The 18,648-nt window shown below is 40.6% G+C and overlaps 1 protein-coding gene and 1 non-coding gene across 5 annotated transcripts in view; one reads left to right on the forward strand and one right to left on the reverse strand.

Moving 5' to 3' along the window:
• LOC126240639 (caspase-1-like) overlaps nucleotides 1-18,648 on the forward strand; it is a 127,416-nt gene that overhangs the window by 43,121 nt on the left and 65,647 nt on the right. For 3 of the 4 annotated variants that reach the window (XM_049947940.1, XM_049947939.1, XM_049947942.1), the window contains exons 2-3: nucleotides 5,286-5,353; nucleotides 13,783-14,033. In XM_049947940.1, coding sequence (XP_049803897.1) covers nucleotides 5,286-5,353; nucleotides 13,783-14,033 — 319 coding nt within the window. Of the gene's footprint in view, nucleotides 1-4,983; nucleotides 5,069-5,285; nucleotides 5,354-13,782; nucleotides 14,034-18,648 lie in introns of those variants that run through there. The other variant, XM_049947941.1, reaches the window with a different exon arrangement.
• Nucleotides 4,723-4,795, reverse strand: Trnak-cuu (transfer RNA lysine (anticodon CUU)). Its single transcript has one exon. It is a non-coding gene; the product is annotated as a tRNA-Lys (tRNA).

Below are 18,648 nucleotides of genomic sequence, written 5' to 3' on the forward strand. Positions count from 1 at the left end.
TATGCGTTTAGCTGAGGCAACGGGCGAGTTCGGTCGACTGGTGTTTGCCTGTTTACATCTGGCAGTGAGTAGAGTAAGGGTGTGCGAAGCGAACTGAATCACTGCAAGCTGTGCCATCAAATACTGGGCGTTAGGACGGATCAGAAAATGGCTTGTACATTGTCTTGGGTATGTATATACTGTTAGAATAATACGAAAAGTTGTGCCTGCTGGGAAAAAAAAGTGTATTAAGTTGTTGAGAAAACACAAAAACTATGTGATGTAGTCATTCCGTTTATGGCCGTTGAATTTGCGGTTGCAATTTCGACGCTTTGTCATTTTCAAACATGCTATAAGCAGACAATTTCAAACATGCTATAAGCAGACAAATTACAATAAATATTTCCACCCGCCGTATAATACGTAAAGGCTGTTGTGGATCCAGCACTCATCTAAATGTTGAATTCTGGTACAAGACGTTTTCGTCTGTGGCCTTTATTCGTTCGCATGAAGCGACAGTGATTAAATTAGCTAAATATAAATTTTTAGTCATCTAGGAAATAATGAATATTTGAGCACATATGCTAGACAAAAAAAGGAAGAACATTCTCGAGTTTTGTGAAACTGTAAACTCGACTGCAGAAGCCTGTGTAGAAGATCTTTGTAGCAGTGTTCAATTGACGAAAAGTCTGATTGCGTGATTAAGAAATTTGTAGAAGAGATTCTTCCAACTACGAGATAAAAATACATACAATGGCTGGGAGCCGAACTATTTTTCTTTCAAAATCGGAAATCTAATTTTACCTCAATTACGTACAAATTTAAAAGATTGTAATGTAGAAGAGACTCGTTAAATTACAAAATGTCTTAAAGTAATGGAGTTGAGACGCACTGAATTTGTGCGAAATCAGTTAAATAGTTCACACATACGTAACTCGAGATACCAAACTTAGTGATCATTCACAACCTCCAGCATTAAGTCTCTCACGTTGTCCCTCTAATAAACATGTACACGCGCCAACCGATCAACGGACCGACAAATTGGACATGGTATGTGTTTTGACCGACAAACTACCCCCCCCCCCACCCAAAAAAAAAAGAAAGAAAAAAAAAGCCAATTGTGCCGTGTTCAGCGCTGTCGTGTCAACCGCCCCACAAAAGTTGTTTTTTGACAGTGTGCACGGTTTTAAATGCTGCTACAATATTCATAACATGGTGCAAGGCGGACGGAACGTTGACAAGAGTTTCTTGAGTAATTAAAAAAAACTGCAGATGTTTGTGAGGCGGTAGTAGTATAGCAATATAGATGCAAGAAATAAGCACTTTTTAATTTTTTTAACGAATTTTTAATGGTTTTGTTTGGCGTACAGAGATAATAAGTCCTTCAACCTTCTGTGTTTGTTTTATTTCCATTTATCGGAAATTAAATCTAAAAACCGAAGTATCGACATTTAATGGAAGTTAATTCAGTGAACACACTTGCTTCATTGCTATTAGTGTTAAAAAATGTCCACTCTATATCTAAGCCCTCTGAAATGAAGAGCAAAGTGTAGGCTTTTTTTACAGCTCTAACAGTTGCTGCGTGCTTCATTACTTATATATCTGTTGTATTTATTACATGAGGTGCACCATGTTTCTTTATTCTTCAAATTTTATGTGAATTTCTTAAGCTTACAGGCTATCTTTTATGCTACATGTTGTTGTTGTGGTCTTCAGTCCTGAGACTGGTTTGATGCAGCTCTCCATGCTACTCTATCCTGTGCAAGCTTCTTCATCTCCCAGTACCTACTGCAACCTACATCCTTCTGAATCTGCTTAGTGTATTCATCTCTTGGTCTCCCCCTACGATTTTTACCCTCCACGCTGCCCTCCAATACTAAATTGGTGATCCCTTGATGCCTCAGAACATGTCCTACCAACCGATCCCTTCTTCTGGTCAAGTTGTGCCACAAACTCCTCTTCTCCCCAATCCTATTCAGTACCTCCTCATTAGTTATGTGATCTACCCATCTAATCTTGGGCATTCTTCTGTAGCACCACATTTCGAAAGCTTCTATTCTCTTCGTGTCCAAACTATTTACCGTCCATGTTTCACTTCCATACATGGCTACACTCCATACAAATACTTTCAGAAACGACTTCCTGACACTTAAATCTATACTCGATGTTAACAAATTTCTCTTCTTCAGAAATGCTTTCCTTGCCATTGCCAGTCTACATTTTATATCCTCTCTACTTCGACCATCATCAGTTATTTTGCTCCCCAAATAGCAAAACTCCTTTACTACTTTAAGTGTCTCATTTCCTAATCTAATACCCTCAACATCACCCGACTTAATTCGACTACATTCCATTATCCTCGTTTTGCTTTTGTTGATGTTCATCTTATATCCTCCCTTCAAGACACCATCCATTCCGTTCAACTGCTCTTCCAAGTCCTTTGCTGTCTCTGACAGAATTACAATGTCATCGGCGAACCTCAAAGTTTTTATTTCTTCTCCATGGATTTTAATACCTACTACGAATTTTTCTTTTGTTTCCTTTACTGCTTGCTCAATATACAGATTGAATAACATCGGGGAGAGGCTACAACCCTGTCTTACTCCCTTCCCAACCGCTGCTTCCCTTTCATGTCCCTCAACTCTTATAACTGCCATCTGGTTTCTGTACAAATTGTAAATAGCGTTTCGCTCCCTGTATTTTACCCCTGCCACCTTTAGAATTTGAAAGAGAGTATTCCAGTCAACATTGTCAAAAGCTTTCTCTAAGTCTACAAATGCTAGAATGCTACATAGATAAATTAATAATGTTTACGTTAACATCTTTTGCTATACCACGATGTTTTCCCTCAGTGTACTATACATCACGTTGAAGGTGCCTGGAACCATTTAAATTGATAATTGTGGAGATACAACAGCACAGAATTTGAGGTCCTCTTAATTTCTGCCACTAACTAGAAATCGTAGTGTAGCTAATAGTATCTCCTTGCAGCTTACAGCCTCTCGTGACTGTTTTCTTAATCTTGAGAATTGTTTGATGTTCAGCAATGTCAAAATGATTATTTCATCAATTCTTAGGTAATAACAGAAATCGACTCCCAGCTGTTTAAGTAACAGAACGTGGTTTAATTTCTTCTCTTGCTTTATCCACTTCTTTACCCACAGTTTACTCCTTTTTTTATCATGTTACCAGTAAGACAGCCAAGGCAAGCCCTCTTCTGTTTGTGTGTAGAATCTAAACAACAAACTTTCTAGTAACCAAATCACAAACGAACATGCTAGTCGGTATGTCGGGCGGGCAGGACCCCCCCCCCCCCCCCCTACATTTATAGATGTCTCATGCTTTTTTTTCTTTGCAAATTACATTTTGCACCTGTACATTTACCGTTTCCCAGAACTCTCGAATCAGATTATTAGTCTTGTAAGGTCACATTTTTTTCACATTCATCAATAAGCCCTGAGCGTGCTAGCTATGTAGTTTTGTTTGTCCAGTGGCAGCATTCACCGTAATGTTAAATTCAATAAGTAAATTGGCAGGCTGCTCTTGGGTGGTGACCATTTACTGCATATCTTCTCCAGCTGTTCTATTACATTGTCCAGGCTCTTCTTGTAGCGTGATGGTATGTTTTTGAATCACGTAGCACAGCTTCCACAACTAGTGATGCCTTATTTAATTCTAGTTTAAGTTAATCAAATTTTTTTATTCAGTAATGGACTTAAGGTTTCCTTATAGTAGCTCCTTTTTTTATTTTTGTCACTTTTTTTTAATGCTGAACGGTGTATACAGTTTTATTATTGCACCCTAATTTTCTCCTTATTAAAATATAGTATTTTTTCCGGCAAATGTCTTTTCTATATAAGAAAGGTCATTCGGAGCGTTAAGATGACGTTTGGTGTATTAGCTTTAAATTTTGCTGGTGCAAGTTTAGGTAATTAAATTCATTTGCTGTGGCTGAGCGGTTCTAGACGCTTCAGTCCGGAACCACGCGGCTGCTACGGTGGCAGGTTCGAATCCTGACTCGGGCATGGATGTGTGTGATATCCTTAGGTTAGTAAGGTGTAAGTAGTTCTGAGTCTAGGGGACTGATGACCTCCGATGTGAAGTCCCATAGTGCTTAGAGCAATTTGAACTATTTTTGAAATTTCATTTCGCCATTCTGCTTATGGTTTGGGTTATATGTCCTGCAGTAACAGGAGCCGGTTTTACAGTCTTCTTACACTAACATATTTTGATGTATTTGATTTTTTTCCCTTCTCCATACGTTAAGGAAAGCTAAAAATGGTATGCCTTATCCCGGAATAAATATTATGTGACTTGGGGTAATGTGACGGTTCTTGTATTCAGAGGTGTAACTGTAATTGAGTGCTGATTTTTACTGAGTAATAACCTTATCAGTGTGCATGTTGTTACTAAATTCTGAAGAACCTTGAACTATGGCTCTTTGGCTTCATTTGCGTTGAAGTGCTAAACATTGGTCGTTTCATGATACCCATAAACTCTTTGCCGGTCAGGAACGGGGTAATGTATTAAAGTTTTCTTCGGAAAAAAAAAAAAATTAGCAGTCTTATGTCTAAAATATACCTATAAAATTCTTAAGCTTTTGAATTTATTGATGGTTCAGACTGGCTTTGATTTTTATTCCTCTACTAATAATATGCGGCGCCTGAGCGTAGGACCATTCTGGAACTCTTTAGCACCGAAATTATAAACATGTATGAAAAAGGAAAGGGGAAGAAAAAATTACGCCCAACGTGGGGCTCGAACCCACGACCCTGAGATTAAGAGTCTCATGCTCTACCGACTGAGCTAGCCGGGCGGTTGCGATATATAGGTTACTGTTTGTAGTAAACCTGCACAGAGGGTCCTTTGTTGGTCTTGGTTCCGTCAATGTTTCGGTGAAATTATGCTGTGCAGCTGTCAAGTTTGCTTTGTGCGCTACGGACTGTAGTAAAGACAGTGCGTAGTGGTTTTCAATGCAAAGTCGGTAAATTTGGTATTTTATTTGGCCACTTTCAAATACCCATTTTGGCACCATCTGGCGGTGATAGTTGTAACGAACGTGCAACTTGCAAGTCTGCAAGACAATAACGTAGGTGTTTATTCCTAAAACTTAAATCTATTAAATGACATGTGTTTATCTTGTTCGTTTTATAAGTGCCTTGTGCTTTTCCATGCGAACGAAAGTGTATTTAATATGGACAGTTTAATGAATGGCTAATTTTCATGACCTGCCTTTTTTTGTATGTATGCAAGAGCAAGCGATTTCCGAGAAGACCGGTATATGCTAACTTTTTTTTACTTTTCAGATAATGGCTAGCACAGACACGACGGAAACCCCTTCTTCTGACGCGGGGGATGCTCAAGGATTGCGTTAGTAAGTACATTAATTGTTTTATCATCAGAGGTTGTGTCAATAAGCACTTACCATTCCATTATATTAGGTAGTACTTTTTTCAGGGCAACACAAACGTCATACACACAGTTTGTGTTATGAGCGCTAATTACTCGTGCAAGGCATGTTGTGCAGCAGTCTTTGTTAAGAGTAAAGATAGGCTGTCAGTAACAGTTCTAAAATCAACTCCCCCTCCTCCCTTTCACCTTATTGTTCCCTTTCTCCCTTTGCTATCTGCACTATTTCAGTAACACCGCCCCCCCCCCCCCCCCTCACACACACCGTAATTAAAAGTGGGAATCAAAAATTTGAAACAAATTGGATATGTTACTTTAGCGTCTTTTATCATCCTTTTGTAATGATTACAAAGATTAAGTGCTGAATAGTAGGATATAGTGCAATATTTATTATGTAGTTGGACTTCCAACAAATGTAGGAATGAGTGTCATGAAAATGGTGCTATGAAACAGCAGCTACAATGTCCTTTGGTCAACGGTGACACATCACAAATGAAACAAATAGCCATGTAGAAACAGGAGAGTGGCAGATCATAGCACACAAACCCTCACCAAATGACACCACAGCAGTTGATAAATATTATTATTATTATTATTGTAAACACTACACTGCCATGTATGTAGAGGTCAGTCCATGCCAAATCAAGCAAAGGTTTGGACAACATGGTGTGTGATGTATATTTGTTTAATTGTATTTACCCATTGAATACAGTAAAAGTACAAAATTTCATACTTTCTTGATGCATGGGAGTTGCTCGTTGTACTAAAACAACCGTGTCTTTAACATCAGGACCATTGATACTAGGAAGCTGAAACTGATGTCACCGTAAAGGTCTTGGTTTAAGCTGTACTTGATAAGGAACACAATGCTGTAACATTTGCTTAAGTTTACTAGAGAGAGAGAGAGAGAGAGAGAGAGAGAGAGAGAGAGAAAGTCAAAACTGAGTGCAGAGAGAATGAGAGTTCTGGAGATATAAAATTTAGAAAATTGTGTTACTAAAATCTGTGTTCTTCATTGTGACTGTGGCTTGATGCTTACTGAGAATTGAATTAAATGGGTATTAATCCTATAGTATGTTCCTGAGGGCTAAGATGAATATTCAGTACAAGTCATTGGCTTTGACCAGTGACATAATATGGCTGTTGTCATGTCACTTTGTGATGTGCGTTTTCACGGTCTGGTTATTAGTTGGCCAACTAATGTGAAAGCAAAAACCATGATTGTTGTGACACTGATTTGTAGGTTAGTCAGAGGTCCGAGTTAGGTCGGAAATCTGGATGTGAGTGGTGAAGCCAACAAAATGCAAAAGTAAAACATATGGTTGTAGTGACAGGCTGATCTGTAGCTTAGCTGGTTTGAAAAAATCATCATTGATAATTATGTTGTAATCGCTACGGCATTTACGTGTATGTCCTGTATTTCCTTTGTCACTGGCCAAACCTGGTGAGTAGTGTAGAATATTCCTCTTTATCCATACCTGATAAGTAATAAAAGCTTGTATAGGAACAACTGCTTAGGTGAGACTTTAATGAATGTTGTTCGCATTTTTATAATTTTGAGCAGTCATTTTGTGATAAAGAGGAGGGGAGGAGAAAGAAGCTGCATGAAGCAGTAACTTAAGTTTAAGACTTAAGGTTCATCCTTTCTTAGGATACATTCAACTACCACGTTTTAGATTTCAGGATTTAGATGATTAAAAAGTACAGTGAAGTGGAGATCACTTTTTTTGAATGGCTTGCAGTCATGGTACGCCACACGGTGTAATTTCAACCTGGAATTTAGACATTTGGAATCATTGTTTTCTGTATGATTTTTTAATTGTTCTGGATTGGGGCTATAACCTTACTTCATTTTGTTAGTGTTTATTTGTTGCACATAATTCAAACTGGATGCCAGTAATGGTTTATTGAACGAAACTGTAGTTGTCAAGACTTCATTTTCAAATGGCCTTTGTAAGTGTTGTCTAGCAGCAAGCCTCATAATGGGGCACCACAAGTCCATTGCAAACGCATCTACTTTTTGCCATTCTGCACCAATATCATCATCTTATTAAGTGTGTGTTGAGAATTCTTTTTCAGCTGCCATCACAAAAGAACAACCTATTTTCTATGTCAGATAACTCGATCTTTGATATTGAGATCAGCTATGACTAGAAAAGCATTTAGTGCAACTACATAATCTTCTTAGCTCTGGAAAATCCAGGATATAAAAACAAAAATATTATGAAAAGTAGAGTGCTACTCACCACATAGGTGGACAAGAGCTCGTATTTGGAAATAGAAATTCAGACATTAAGAGTTTTATTTTATCCTCATTGCAATACACTACAAAAGGATGCAATGAGACTTCACTGGTGTTAAATCCAGCCTAGTCGACAAGTATGGGGTCTCTAGGAAACCCGAGTTCTCGGACCACTGGACAACATTAAACCAAATCATATTAAGAGTTTTATTACAAGAAAGTAAATGACAATACTTAAATTTTGACAGTTACACAGATGTGTCGCAAGCAAAGGGTGACGTGCAAAATAAGTGATGTTATTCAGTATAAACAACTCCCAAGTCCATGTTGCATAGATGGTACAAGCAAACTAAATAGTGTTGAAGGTTTTTTTCACATGTTGTTATTTTTACAGCTTCTTTAATTGTAGAGCCCCTGTACGTGGGAGCCTGGGACAAAACTTTTGTTTCTCTAACAGTATTTTATGTTTGTGAGGCTTTGCTCAGCAACTGCAGATTTCTCCAGCTACCTTCAACCATGACCATAAACCATTCAGCGGTGCGTGGAAGCGAGCTCTTGATGCAGAGAAGAGCTGTTGACATTCAGTGCAATGTTTACGCAATGGTGGGAATGGTGGCACCACCAGAAGAGACATTGACACTATTATTTGCAACAGCATGACATAACAACCAACCAATCAGAAGCTGTCCTTGAGCTATATAAGGCCACCAGAGCAGCGATTTTTGACAGTCAGTTGCTCCTGACGATGATGCTGGTGGAAATCGTCGAAAGCGTCAGGTTTTACCGTGTATTTACGCCGCAAGAAGTCAGAGAATATTTTATACAACCATTGTGAAAGACTTTAATCTTCTTCTGATAGGTTCTTTTAGGAGCAAAGAAAAACCACAGAACTACTCTGGTAATTTTTCATTACCTTGTTGCAATTACTTATCAAAAGAACTTCTTGGTTCTTATCATGAAAGAGACAGATAATATGCACCAGATCTGATGGTAAATGTAAACATACTGTTTTATAAGACTTGGTAAAGAAATGTGATTTGTGAACATGTACTTCAACTTTTAATGTATTTTAGCAGTAGTAGTACAGATAACAAGTTGTGACACAAATCTTACTGTTTTAACTTACAAGGAGACCAAATGGCAATTGGATTTTTGTAATTTTTTGTATGTATTGTATATGAAGTTCAGAACTCAAATATCAGTGACACAAAGCAACCAGATGCAACTCCAAAAAAATACTCAATAAAACCAACCAAAGTTTCGCGGGCAGCCTTAATTCGGCTTAATTCACTAAAGTTTGGACAATTTTTAGGTGGACTGCATGGCTCAGTCAGTAGCATTCAAAATTAGTTATCATTGGTACAAGTTTCATGGTGATCATTTTTTTCATTTGTTTTGTTCAGTTTGAATACCCATGTCATTTAAGTATAAAAGTCATCAAATATACGATAATTATCATTTTTATGAAAAATGCATGTCCTCTTATTTGTATCGCACAGCTACTCCCAGAAGTCAGCATACTGTAACTCTTCATAAAGTGAACAAGTAAAGGCAACTACCATCAACTAATAGTAACGGGACATACTGTAAATTTTGTAGAAGTGCTGTTGACTGCCTTCACACATGGGCATTATAGTATCATGTTTCCCCTCAACTAATGTCCATTTTTCATGAAAAATAATTAATTAGCATATATTTGATGAATTTTATATTTAAATGGTATAGGTATTTGAACTGATGAAAAAAATGATTACAATGATACCTGAATCAGTGAACCAGTAGTATTACCAGTCTCAAACACAACTGGCTGAGCATTGCGGCTCGTCGCAACTTCGTCCCAACTTTAGTGACTTAAGCTTGCTCGGAAAATTTAAAAGTCTATTTTCTCAAGAATTTTGTAGTTACTTCGAACTGGTTTAGTGTATTATGTACCGTAAACATAAAAAAACCTTAGTGAACCCTGCAGTGCTTTGCAGTTGCTAAATATGAGTAGTGTTCAGTAAGTAATATATTCTTTTTTCTGAAAGCAAGTTAATTTTATTCAGGATTCTAATAAACCATATTATTTCCCAGTCTGTTGGCTACTGGCTATAAAACCTTTTTTTTCAACATAATCTCTGTTAAATGTGGCCGCCTTATACCACCTTACTGGGACATCCTGTATGCTTGCATGGTACCACTCTAATGGTCTGTGTTGGAGTCAGTGTCTTGCTGCATCAGTAACCTCCCCACCCACATACTACCAACCTGTGGACTGCATCCTTCATGGGGCCTAGTGGACGGAAGTCAGATGAAGCGAGGTCCGGGCTGTAGAGTGGATGAGGAAGTACAGTCCAGTGAAGTTTTGTGATCTTCTCTCAGGTGCACAGACTTGAGTCAGACCTTGTGTTATCATGGAGAAGGAGAAGGTAATTTGCATTTTTATCGCAATAAAGAAAATGAAGTCATTTCTTTAAATTTCCTAAGATTCTACCCTTGCACCACGAGGGAGGACTTCAAACAGAATGACCTCTTCAGAGTCGCAGAAGACTGTTGTCGTGGCTGTACCTGCTTAGGGTGCAGCTTTGAACATTTTCTTCAGTGGAGAGATGGCGTAGTGCCACTTAAAGGATTGCCGTTTTGTTTCCGGTTCAAAGTGATCTTTCATTGCCTGTGACGATGTTTGACAAAAAATTGTCACGATCAGCCTTGTAACGTGCAAGCAATTGTGCGCAGATGGTCCTCTGTAACTCTTAATGGTCTTCTGTTCGGCAACAAGGATCCCAGTGGACACACAACTCGTGAGTACCCCGACTGGTGGAAGTGTGTGTCAGCACTAATGACAGAAAAGTCCAGTTGTGCAGCGAGAAGTTTGATTATAATTCGTTGATCATTTCAAGTGTCCACACAATCCAGCATTGCAGGATTCACAGCTGTGTGTGGTTGACTGGCACACGGGAGATCGGACAGGGTTGCACGACCTCGTTGTGATGACAGATGCCTCAGCAAACGACTCACCGTGCTTTTGTTCATTGCCGGGTCTCCGTAGACATCCTGCAAGCACCTGTGAATATCTGCGATGCTCTGATTTTTTGCCAAAAGAAACTCGGTGACAGTCCTCGGGTGCCATTTTGATGGCTAAGTACAGCTCCACCACTTATTGAAGCTTCGTGAAACTAGAGAGTCTGAAGCAAGAACATTCCACCTTGTCCCACAATAAATTCCACATTTTTTTCAATCAAAATTGGCTGGAAAAAATGTGTTGTTTTACTTCTTAAATGCCCCTTGTGTGTATGGGAATTGGATAGACTTCCCTCTGGCCCCTCTGTCCATCCCTCTTCCACCTCCCCCCTCCCCATCTTTCCACTTTCCTCCTCCTCCTCCACCCCCACTCGCTGTCTGTCACCTCCTCCACATACCCTTGCTGTCCACCAACACCTCCAGGTCCCCTTTCCCTGTACATCACCACCTCGCTCATCTCTCTTTGACCTTACATTTATTGTTATTGCAAATTCAGATTTTGTAATAGTATTCTAATAACAAGCCAATGAGTCATAAACACAACTTTCCTGTTTTTTATGAAAACCAACTGTGAAGAAGAAAACGAAACAGCAAATTGCTGTGTATACATTTTGTTTAAAATATATATGATGGGGGAGAGAATATTTGGGAGAACCAATTTGACTTATTGCTCTGTTATCATAGTTAAAACTGACTGCAAAAAAAAGAAAAGAAAGAGGAGGAGGAGGAGGAGGAGGAGAAGAAGAAGAAGAAAATGAACTGCATGTTTTTGTAGCTGACTATAGCACAGGATTTTCTTTCTCAGTTTTAACCAAAAAACAAAAAGGGTGTCCATTTCTGTCTGAACATTCTTTAGAATATCATGCAAAAATTGGAAGTTTATTGGTAAATAACTTTGAGATTTTTCATGTACATCTGTGTCCACATGGCTGCCCTGCAAATTGTACTGAGCGAGGTGGACTGGACTGGACTCGTCTGCGGGAGGATGAAAGTTCAAATTTGCATGTGGCCATCCTGATGTAGGTTTTTTGTGATTTCCCCTAAATTGCTTCAGGCAAAAGGCAGGATGGATCCTTTGAAAGGGCATGGCCGATTTCCTTCCCTAATCTGATGGGACCGATGGCTTCGCTGTTTGGTCCCCTCCCCCAAATCAACCAACCAACCTACCCTGCGAATCAAGCTTAAGCCCTGGCAGAGGAGTCCTGAACCACCTTCACAAAAATTATCTGTTATTCAACTCTCAAACAGTGCATGGAAAAAAAAAAACCTGTATCTTTCTGTGTGAGTTCTGATTTCCCTTATTTTGTTACGATGATAGTTTTTCCGTATGTAGGTCGTCGTCAACAAAATATTTTCACATTCGGAGGAGAATGTTGGTGTTAAAATTTTGTTAGAAGGTCTTGCTATAGCAAGAAATGCCTTTGTTTTAATTATGTCCACCTCAAATCCTATATCATGTCCGTATACTCTCTCCCCTATTTCTGGATGATACAAAACGTGCTGCCCTTCTTTGAACTTTTTTTATGTACTCCGTTAACCCTATCTGGTTAGGATCCACACTGCTCAGCAGTACTCAAAGTACTCCAGAAGAGTATGGGCAAGCATATTGTGGGCAGTCCTTTTAGTAAATCTGTTGTATCTTCTGAGTGTTCTGCCAGTAAAACACAGTCATTAGTTCTCCTTCCCAACAACACTTGCTGTGTGTTTTTTCCCATTAAAGTTGTTCGTGATTGTAATTCCTAGCTATGTAGTAGAATTTACGGCCCTTGGGCTTGATTGATTTGTCGTGTAACCAAAGTTTAATGGATTCGTTTTAGCACTCACGTGGATGCTTCACACTTTCCCTTATTTTGGGTCAATTGCCAATTTTTGCACCATAGAAGTATTGTTTCTAAATCATTTTCCAATTTGTTTTAATCTTCTGATGACTTTACTAGATGATAAATGACAGCAGCATCTGCAAACAGCCTAAGATGGCTGCTCAGATTGTCTCCCAAATCGTTTATATAGATAAGGAACAGCAAAGGCCCTTTAACGCTACCTTGTGGAATGCCAGAAATCGCTTCTGTTTTACTCGATGACTTTCCATCAATTGCTACAAACTGTGTCATCTCTGATAGTAAATTGTGAATCCAGTTACATAACTGAGATGATATTTCATAAGCATGCAGTTTAATTACAAGCCACTTGTGAGGTACAGTGTCAAAAGCCTTCTGGAAATCCAGAAATACCTAATCAATTTGAAATCCATTGTCGATAGCACTCAACACTTGGTGTAAGTAAAGAGCTAGTTGTGTTTCACAAGAAAGATGTTTTCTACATCTGTGTTGATTTCGAGGTAATTGATAATGTTCAAACACAACATACATTCCAAAATCCTGCTGCACATCGATGTCAATGATATGGGCCTTTAATTTAGAGGATCACTCCTGTTTGCTTTCTTAAATGTTGGTGTTACATTGTCAACTTTCCTGCCTTTGAGGACGGATCTTTTGTCGAGTGAACAGTTGTTACATGATTGTTAAGTATGGAGCTATTGCGTCAGCATACTCTGGAAGGAACCTAATCCATATATAGTCTGGATTGGTAGACTCGCTTTTATTAAGAGATTTAAGTTGTTTCACTACTCTGAGGATATCTACTTCTAAGTTACTCAAGACACTTGTCGTTGTATAAGGTACTACAGATTACAAAAATCAGATTGCCGTGTGGTCTCCCTGTTAGCCCATATTTCGTGAAAACTGCTAATAACGATACAAAAATTTAAGTTGTGAACTGCACTAAAACCAAATAAATGATCAACCATTGAAATTACTCTGGATCTTGTCTAAAACAGTTCTATATAAAATGTATTATGTTTCTCCACAAATTGTTGGCAACACACACACACACACACACACACACACACACACACATTACTCGAGCTTACGGTATTTATCTGACTGACATCTTTATTCCACCTTAACTGTATTTTGTTTTGCTGCCCGTCATTCCTCTGTGTTTGTATCTGTTGGTGCTCCTTAACAATTATTTTGCAGTGCAGGGAGAAGTTCTTTGTTGTTAAACATATAATTAGGAATATTTTTTAAATCTTGTCATAACAAGTTGTGTACCACATTTTTTCGTGTTAAATGCTACTGTATTTTTCACAGCAATGGTTCTCCAGCATTATTTGCAAGAATGCCAGCAGAAATTGATGCAGTGTATTATAGAATGTCTCACAAGAAAAGAGGGCTTGCGGTGATTTTCAATCATGAAAATTTTGATATTCAAAGTTTGAAGTCACGTGCAGGAACCAAAGTAGACCGTAACAACCTCAGCGAGTCTCTCTCGAAACTTGGATTTGAGGTCAAAGTATATGATGATCTCACATACAAGTCTGTCAAAGAAATTGTTGAAGAAGGTGAGTTGAAATTGAATTTGTAAGATTGTGAATAATTAAGATTTTATGTTTTTGATATTGGTTGGTTCTCAGAAAAACGGTACCTTAAAATCTATCCCATTTATTTCAGCAGTAAAAGAAAATAGGCGACACCCCATTTCTTTACTAGCAGAATGAATTGTCTTACAAAGAAACATACGAAATAAATTAATTTTATTTATCTTACTGCTCCATGTTGTAGAGCTTTCTCATATTTCATTTATTTTGCGGCTGTCGGACTTAAGTATGGGAGCTATACAGAGAGAACATGCTTCTCTACTAAATGAACTGAAAGCTGATGGACGCTCTGTAATTGTGCAGGGCGTGTGCAGTTGAGTGATATGGGACCCCTGATACGTCTAGGTACGGCCCCTGACAGGTGACACATATGTAAGCATCCTGTCTGATCACCAGCATCCATTAATGTCCATTGTGCATTCTGACGGACTTGGCAATTCCAGCAGGACAACGTGTCACCCTGCATGTTCACAACTTCTGCAGATTGGCTCCAGGAACATTCTTCAGAGTTTAAACACTTCCGCTGGCCATGAAACTCCCCTGACGTGAACATTATTGAGCATATCTGGGAACCTTGGAATGTGCTGGTCAGAAGAGATCTACACACCCTCGTACTCTTAGGGATTTATGGACAGCTTTGCAGGATTCAGGGTGTCAGTTTCCTCCAGCACTACCTCAGTCAATTTCATCCTACGTCATGTTGCGGCACTTTTGCATGTTCACGGAGGCCCTACATGATATTATGCAGGTGTACCAGCTTTTTTTTTTTCTTACGTGTAATTCTAAGTTGCATTCTTCTGGAAGGATAGGACACTCTGGCAGTCTGTTGATGGCCCCACAAGTATAATCTGTAACTACTGTGTACGTGGTACAATGCGAGGATATATCTACCTACATCTACATGTATACTCCGCAAGCCACCCAACAGTGTGTGGCGGAGGGCACTTTACGTGCCACTGTCATTACCTCCCTTTTCTGTTCTGATATACTGTGTTGTCTTCATTTTCTCAAGTGGTATTAAACACTGGAAAGTTTTCCCAGATGTGCATTATGTTCTTGTCAGGTGAGGTTGATGTCATTAAAAAAGCAAGAAGGTTCACATCACCTACAGCATCCAATCACCCAGTTTATGAGGCTACGTATTATATACTATTTTTTTTTTTATCTTGTTTATTGTGAAATACTTTGGTCTTTCGAACAATAAGTTTGCCCTGTGAATTACTTGAGTAGCGTCTTTTGTGCTAGATAATAAGCCAATATCATCTGTGTTCTGTATGGTCCAAGCTCTCTAAAATCATGTGTAAATTGTTCTTCCACATATGTAGTGATGGCTTTTTCACCACTGGGCCAGCCCAGTCCAGGCACACAGCATTATCCGTGAGGCACTGCTATGGCTGCTGGCAGTCATGCGGCAGCAAGTGCAAGGCTCTGCTGTGGCAATCAGTGTGTTGGCCAAGCACTGTAATGACAATCTACGCACCCCTCAAGCGATCTTTGGCAGGTTCGTGCTCGCCTACCAGGGGGCCCCAACCTTTTGAAGCATCTTTTCCCATCCGTGCTGCATGTCTATCCTCTTGCTCTTCTTTTTCCCCTCACTTGGGGAACATGTCCAGGTGTTTTTGGAAATGTATTGCGCATTTTTGGTAGTCGGAATCAGAATACTCTCCACTGTTCCTCGTTCCTTTTTTCTTTGTTCACTTTCTTCTATCCTTTGTCCACTTTGGTCGTTTGAGGTTCCTCTTTTCCTTTTTCCTCCCTGTGCGCTCCTGATGACCGGCTGACGTGTCTGTTACACAACAGGTGACTGGGTAATGTGTAATTCCCAGCCCCGTGTTGATAGGCAGGGTTTGCATGTACCCCTTGGTACAGGCCAGGCCCAAGGAGGGGTGATTGCCTGAGCTGTTACCTTCCCAATTTGCCATTTGGTCTCTGTGTCAGTCTGGAACCGCGCTGCTGCTATGGTCGCAGGTTTGAATCCTGCCTCGGGCACGGATGTGTGTGATGTCCTTAGGTTAGTTAGGTTTAAGTAGTTCTAAGTCTAGGGGACTGATGACCTCAGATGTTAAGTCCCATAGTGCTTAGAGCCATTTGAACCATTTGCACCTTAACACAGGAGCACCTACGTTCCTTTAGACTCCTTGCACATGCATTCCCATTTGGACCTATCCTTCTGCAGCACCCAGCTTGCCCATTGTCTTGTAGGCCAACCTCCGACAGCTCTTTGGGACAAAGCTCCATTCCACAATTTCTGGCCTGACAGTAGCAGATGATGTCATCATGGACGCTATCTCCATCTCCAACACCTTCGACCGTCATTTTGCGGAGATTTTGAGCTTCTCCCAATATCACTCTGCATTCCTCCATCATAAACGAGCGGAGGAGGCTCGTGCAATACATTATGAGTGCTACAATGCCGCCTGTACTATGAAGGAGCTAGATCGTGCTCTAACTTCATTCCAATCCTCCACCCAGGGGCCAGACGATGTTCACATTCAGATTTTGCAGCATCTTTCTCTTGCGGGCAAGCACTTTCTGCTTCATACATACAACCGCATCTGGGCAGAGGGTGTTTCTCCCAGATGCTGGTGTGAAGCCACTGTCATACCCATACCTAAGTCCAGTAAGAACAAACAACTCCCTTCTAGCTGCCACCCCATTTCTCTCACCAGCCGTGTTTGCAAGGTGATGGAACATATGATTCATGCCTGGCAGGTATGGTGACTCTATAGTCTCAAAACTTACTAACCACTGCACAGTGTGGATTTTGAGCGTGCTGTTCTGCAGTTGACCATCTCGTCACTTTGTCCTCCTATGTCATGAGTGGTTTTCTGTGAAAATCCCAGACTGGCCGTGTTTTTCGATTTGGAGAAAGCCTACGACACCTGCTGGAGGACTAGTATCCTCTGTACTCTCTACATGTGGGACTTCTGCAGCCACCTGCCCCATTTCCTTCAGGAATTTTTAAAACCCCGAGTTTTCAAGGTACGTGTGGGTTCTGTCGTGTTGAACACCTTTGTCCACGAAAACAGTGTGCCTCAGGGTTCTGTCCTGAGCATTGTCCTCTCCTATTGCCATTAACCCACCAGGCCCCTACCCAGCCTCTCTGCTCAGGTGGGGCAACTGCCACTTACTATACAGTGCCAGCTTGTCATGGTGAGGGAGGCATGTACGTTCCTCGCAGCTCTAGCTCCACTCGCACACCTTACTGTTGCTCATCCGCCTCTGGAGCACCTTTTTTCCAACTGCCCAGAAGCCACGATGCCTTTTTGTATCCACATGCAGCATGTCCTGGAGTCACTCAGTGTGAAGCCAGTCCGACCCCAAATCCAGGGTTTTAACCGTCTGCTGCCCTGGTTACTGTAATGACCCAGGAGTGATTGTAGGTTTGGTGCAGTACAGGAGAGACTGCACTCCTGCTTGCATTTTTAATGCAATATTTTGTGACATTTTGTTTGAGCATCACAACTATGTATATGTTTTTACGGGTGGGTCTGAGCAGTGGTCTCCAATGGTTGCTCTGTCGTTTACCCGGATCATGTCCTCAAGGTCTTCCATGCAGAATTATATGCAATATTGTGGGTACTGGAACAGATGAGAAACTTTCACAGTGTTACGTTTCTCATCTGTTCAGATTCTCTGAGCCCCCTTTATACTCTCTTAACATTTGTACCCAGCAGATAAAGTAACCCAGAATACCCAGGATGTCCTCCTCCAACTACAACAACTGGGGAAGTAAATGTCTTTCTGCTGGTTACCTAGGCACATTGAAATTATGACGAATGAAAGGGCGGATCGAGCAGCCAAGGAGGCGTCTCATGATCCTCATATATTTCGGAGTGCTATCCCCCCTGCATGTTCTCACCTCGCTGTTGAGGTGCAAAGTGATGTGGCGATGGGAACGTGAGTGGCTGGAAGTGAACGACAACAAGCTCTGTGTTGGACTATGGAAGCATAGTTTACTCCTCTGCTCGGCCGTCTATTCTTCGTCGTCTCGACTCTATCCACCACCGTGGATTACGTTTAGTGTCTGGAGCTTTTTTTCACCAGCCCTGTGGAAAGCCTTTATGCTGAGACTGCTGAACCTCCGCTGTCCAATCGGCGAGCAGTCCTTCTGAGTCGTTACGCTAGCCATCTGTCTTCCATGCCTGCTAATCCAGCCCATGACATTTTTTTCGACGCCTCCTTTGATGTAGGGTATGCAGGCCGCCCCTCCTCCCTACTACCACCGGGAGTCCGCTTTCGTCAACTGCTCCATTCTCTTTCCTTCCGCTTTCCTAAAACCTTCTTGACAACTTGGGGTACAGCACCGCCTTGGCTCCGTCCCCGAACCTGCCTGCTCCGGGACCTTTGTCAATTTCCAAAGGATGGTACCCCTTCACTTGTTTATCGTCGGGCATTTGCTGCTCTGTGTGCACAAATGAAGGAAGCCACATTTATTTACACTGATGGCTCGAAAACATCGTTAGGTGTAGGGAGTGCCTATATTGTTGGCGACACCCCAAATCAATTTCGGCTTCCCGACCAGTGTTCGGTTTATACTGCGGAGCTTTACGCTGTTCTCCAGGCTGTCCACTACATC

The sequence above is a fragment of the Schistocerca nitens genome, chromosome 1 (genome assembly GCF_023898315.1).
Source record: "Schistocerca nitens isolate TAMUIC-IGC-003100 chromosome 1, iqSchNite1.1, whole genome shotgun sequence".
Taxonomy (NCBI): Eukaryota; Metazoa; Arthropoda; class Insecta; order Orthoptera; family Acrididae; genus Schistocerca; species Schistocerca nitens.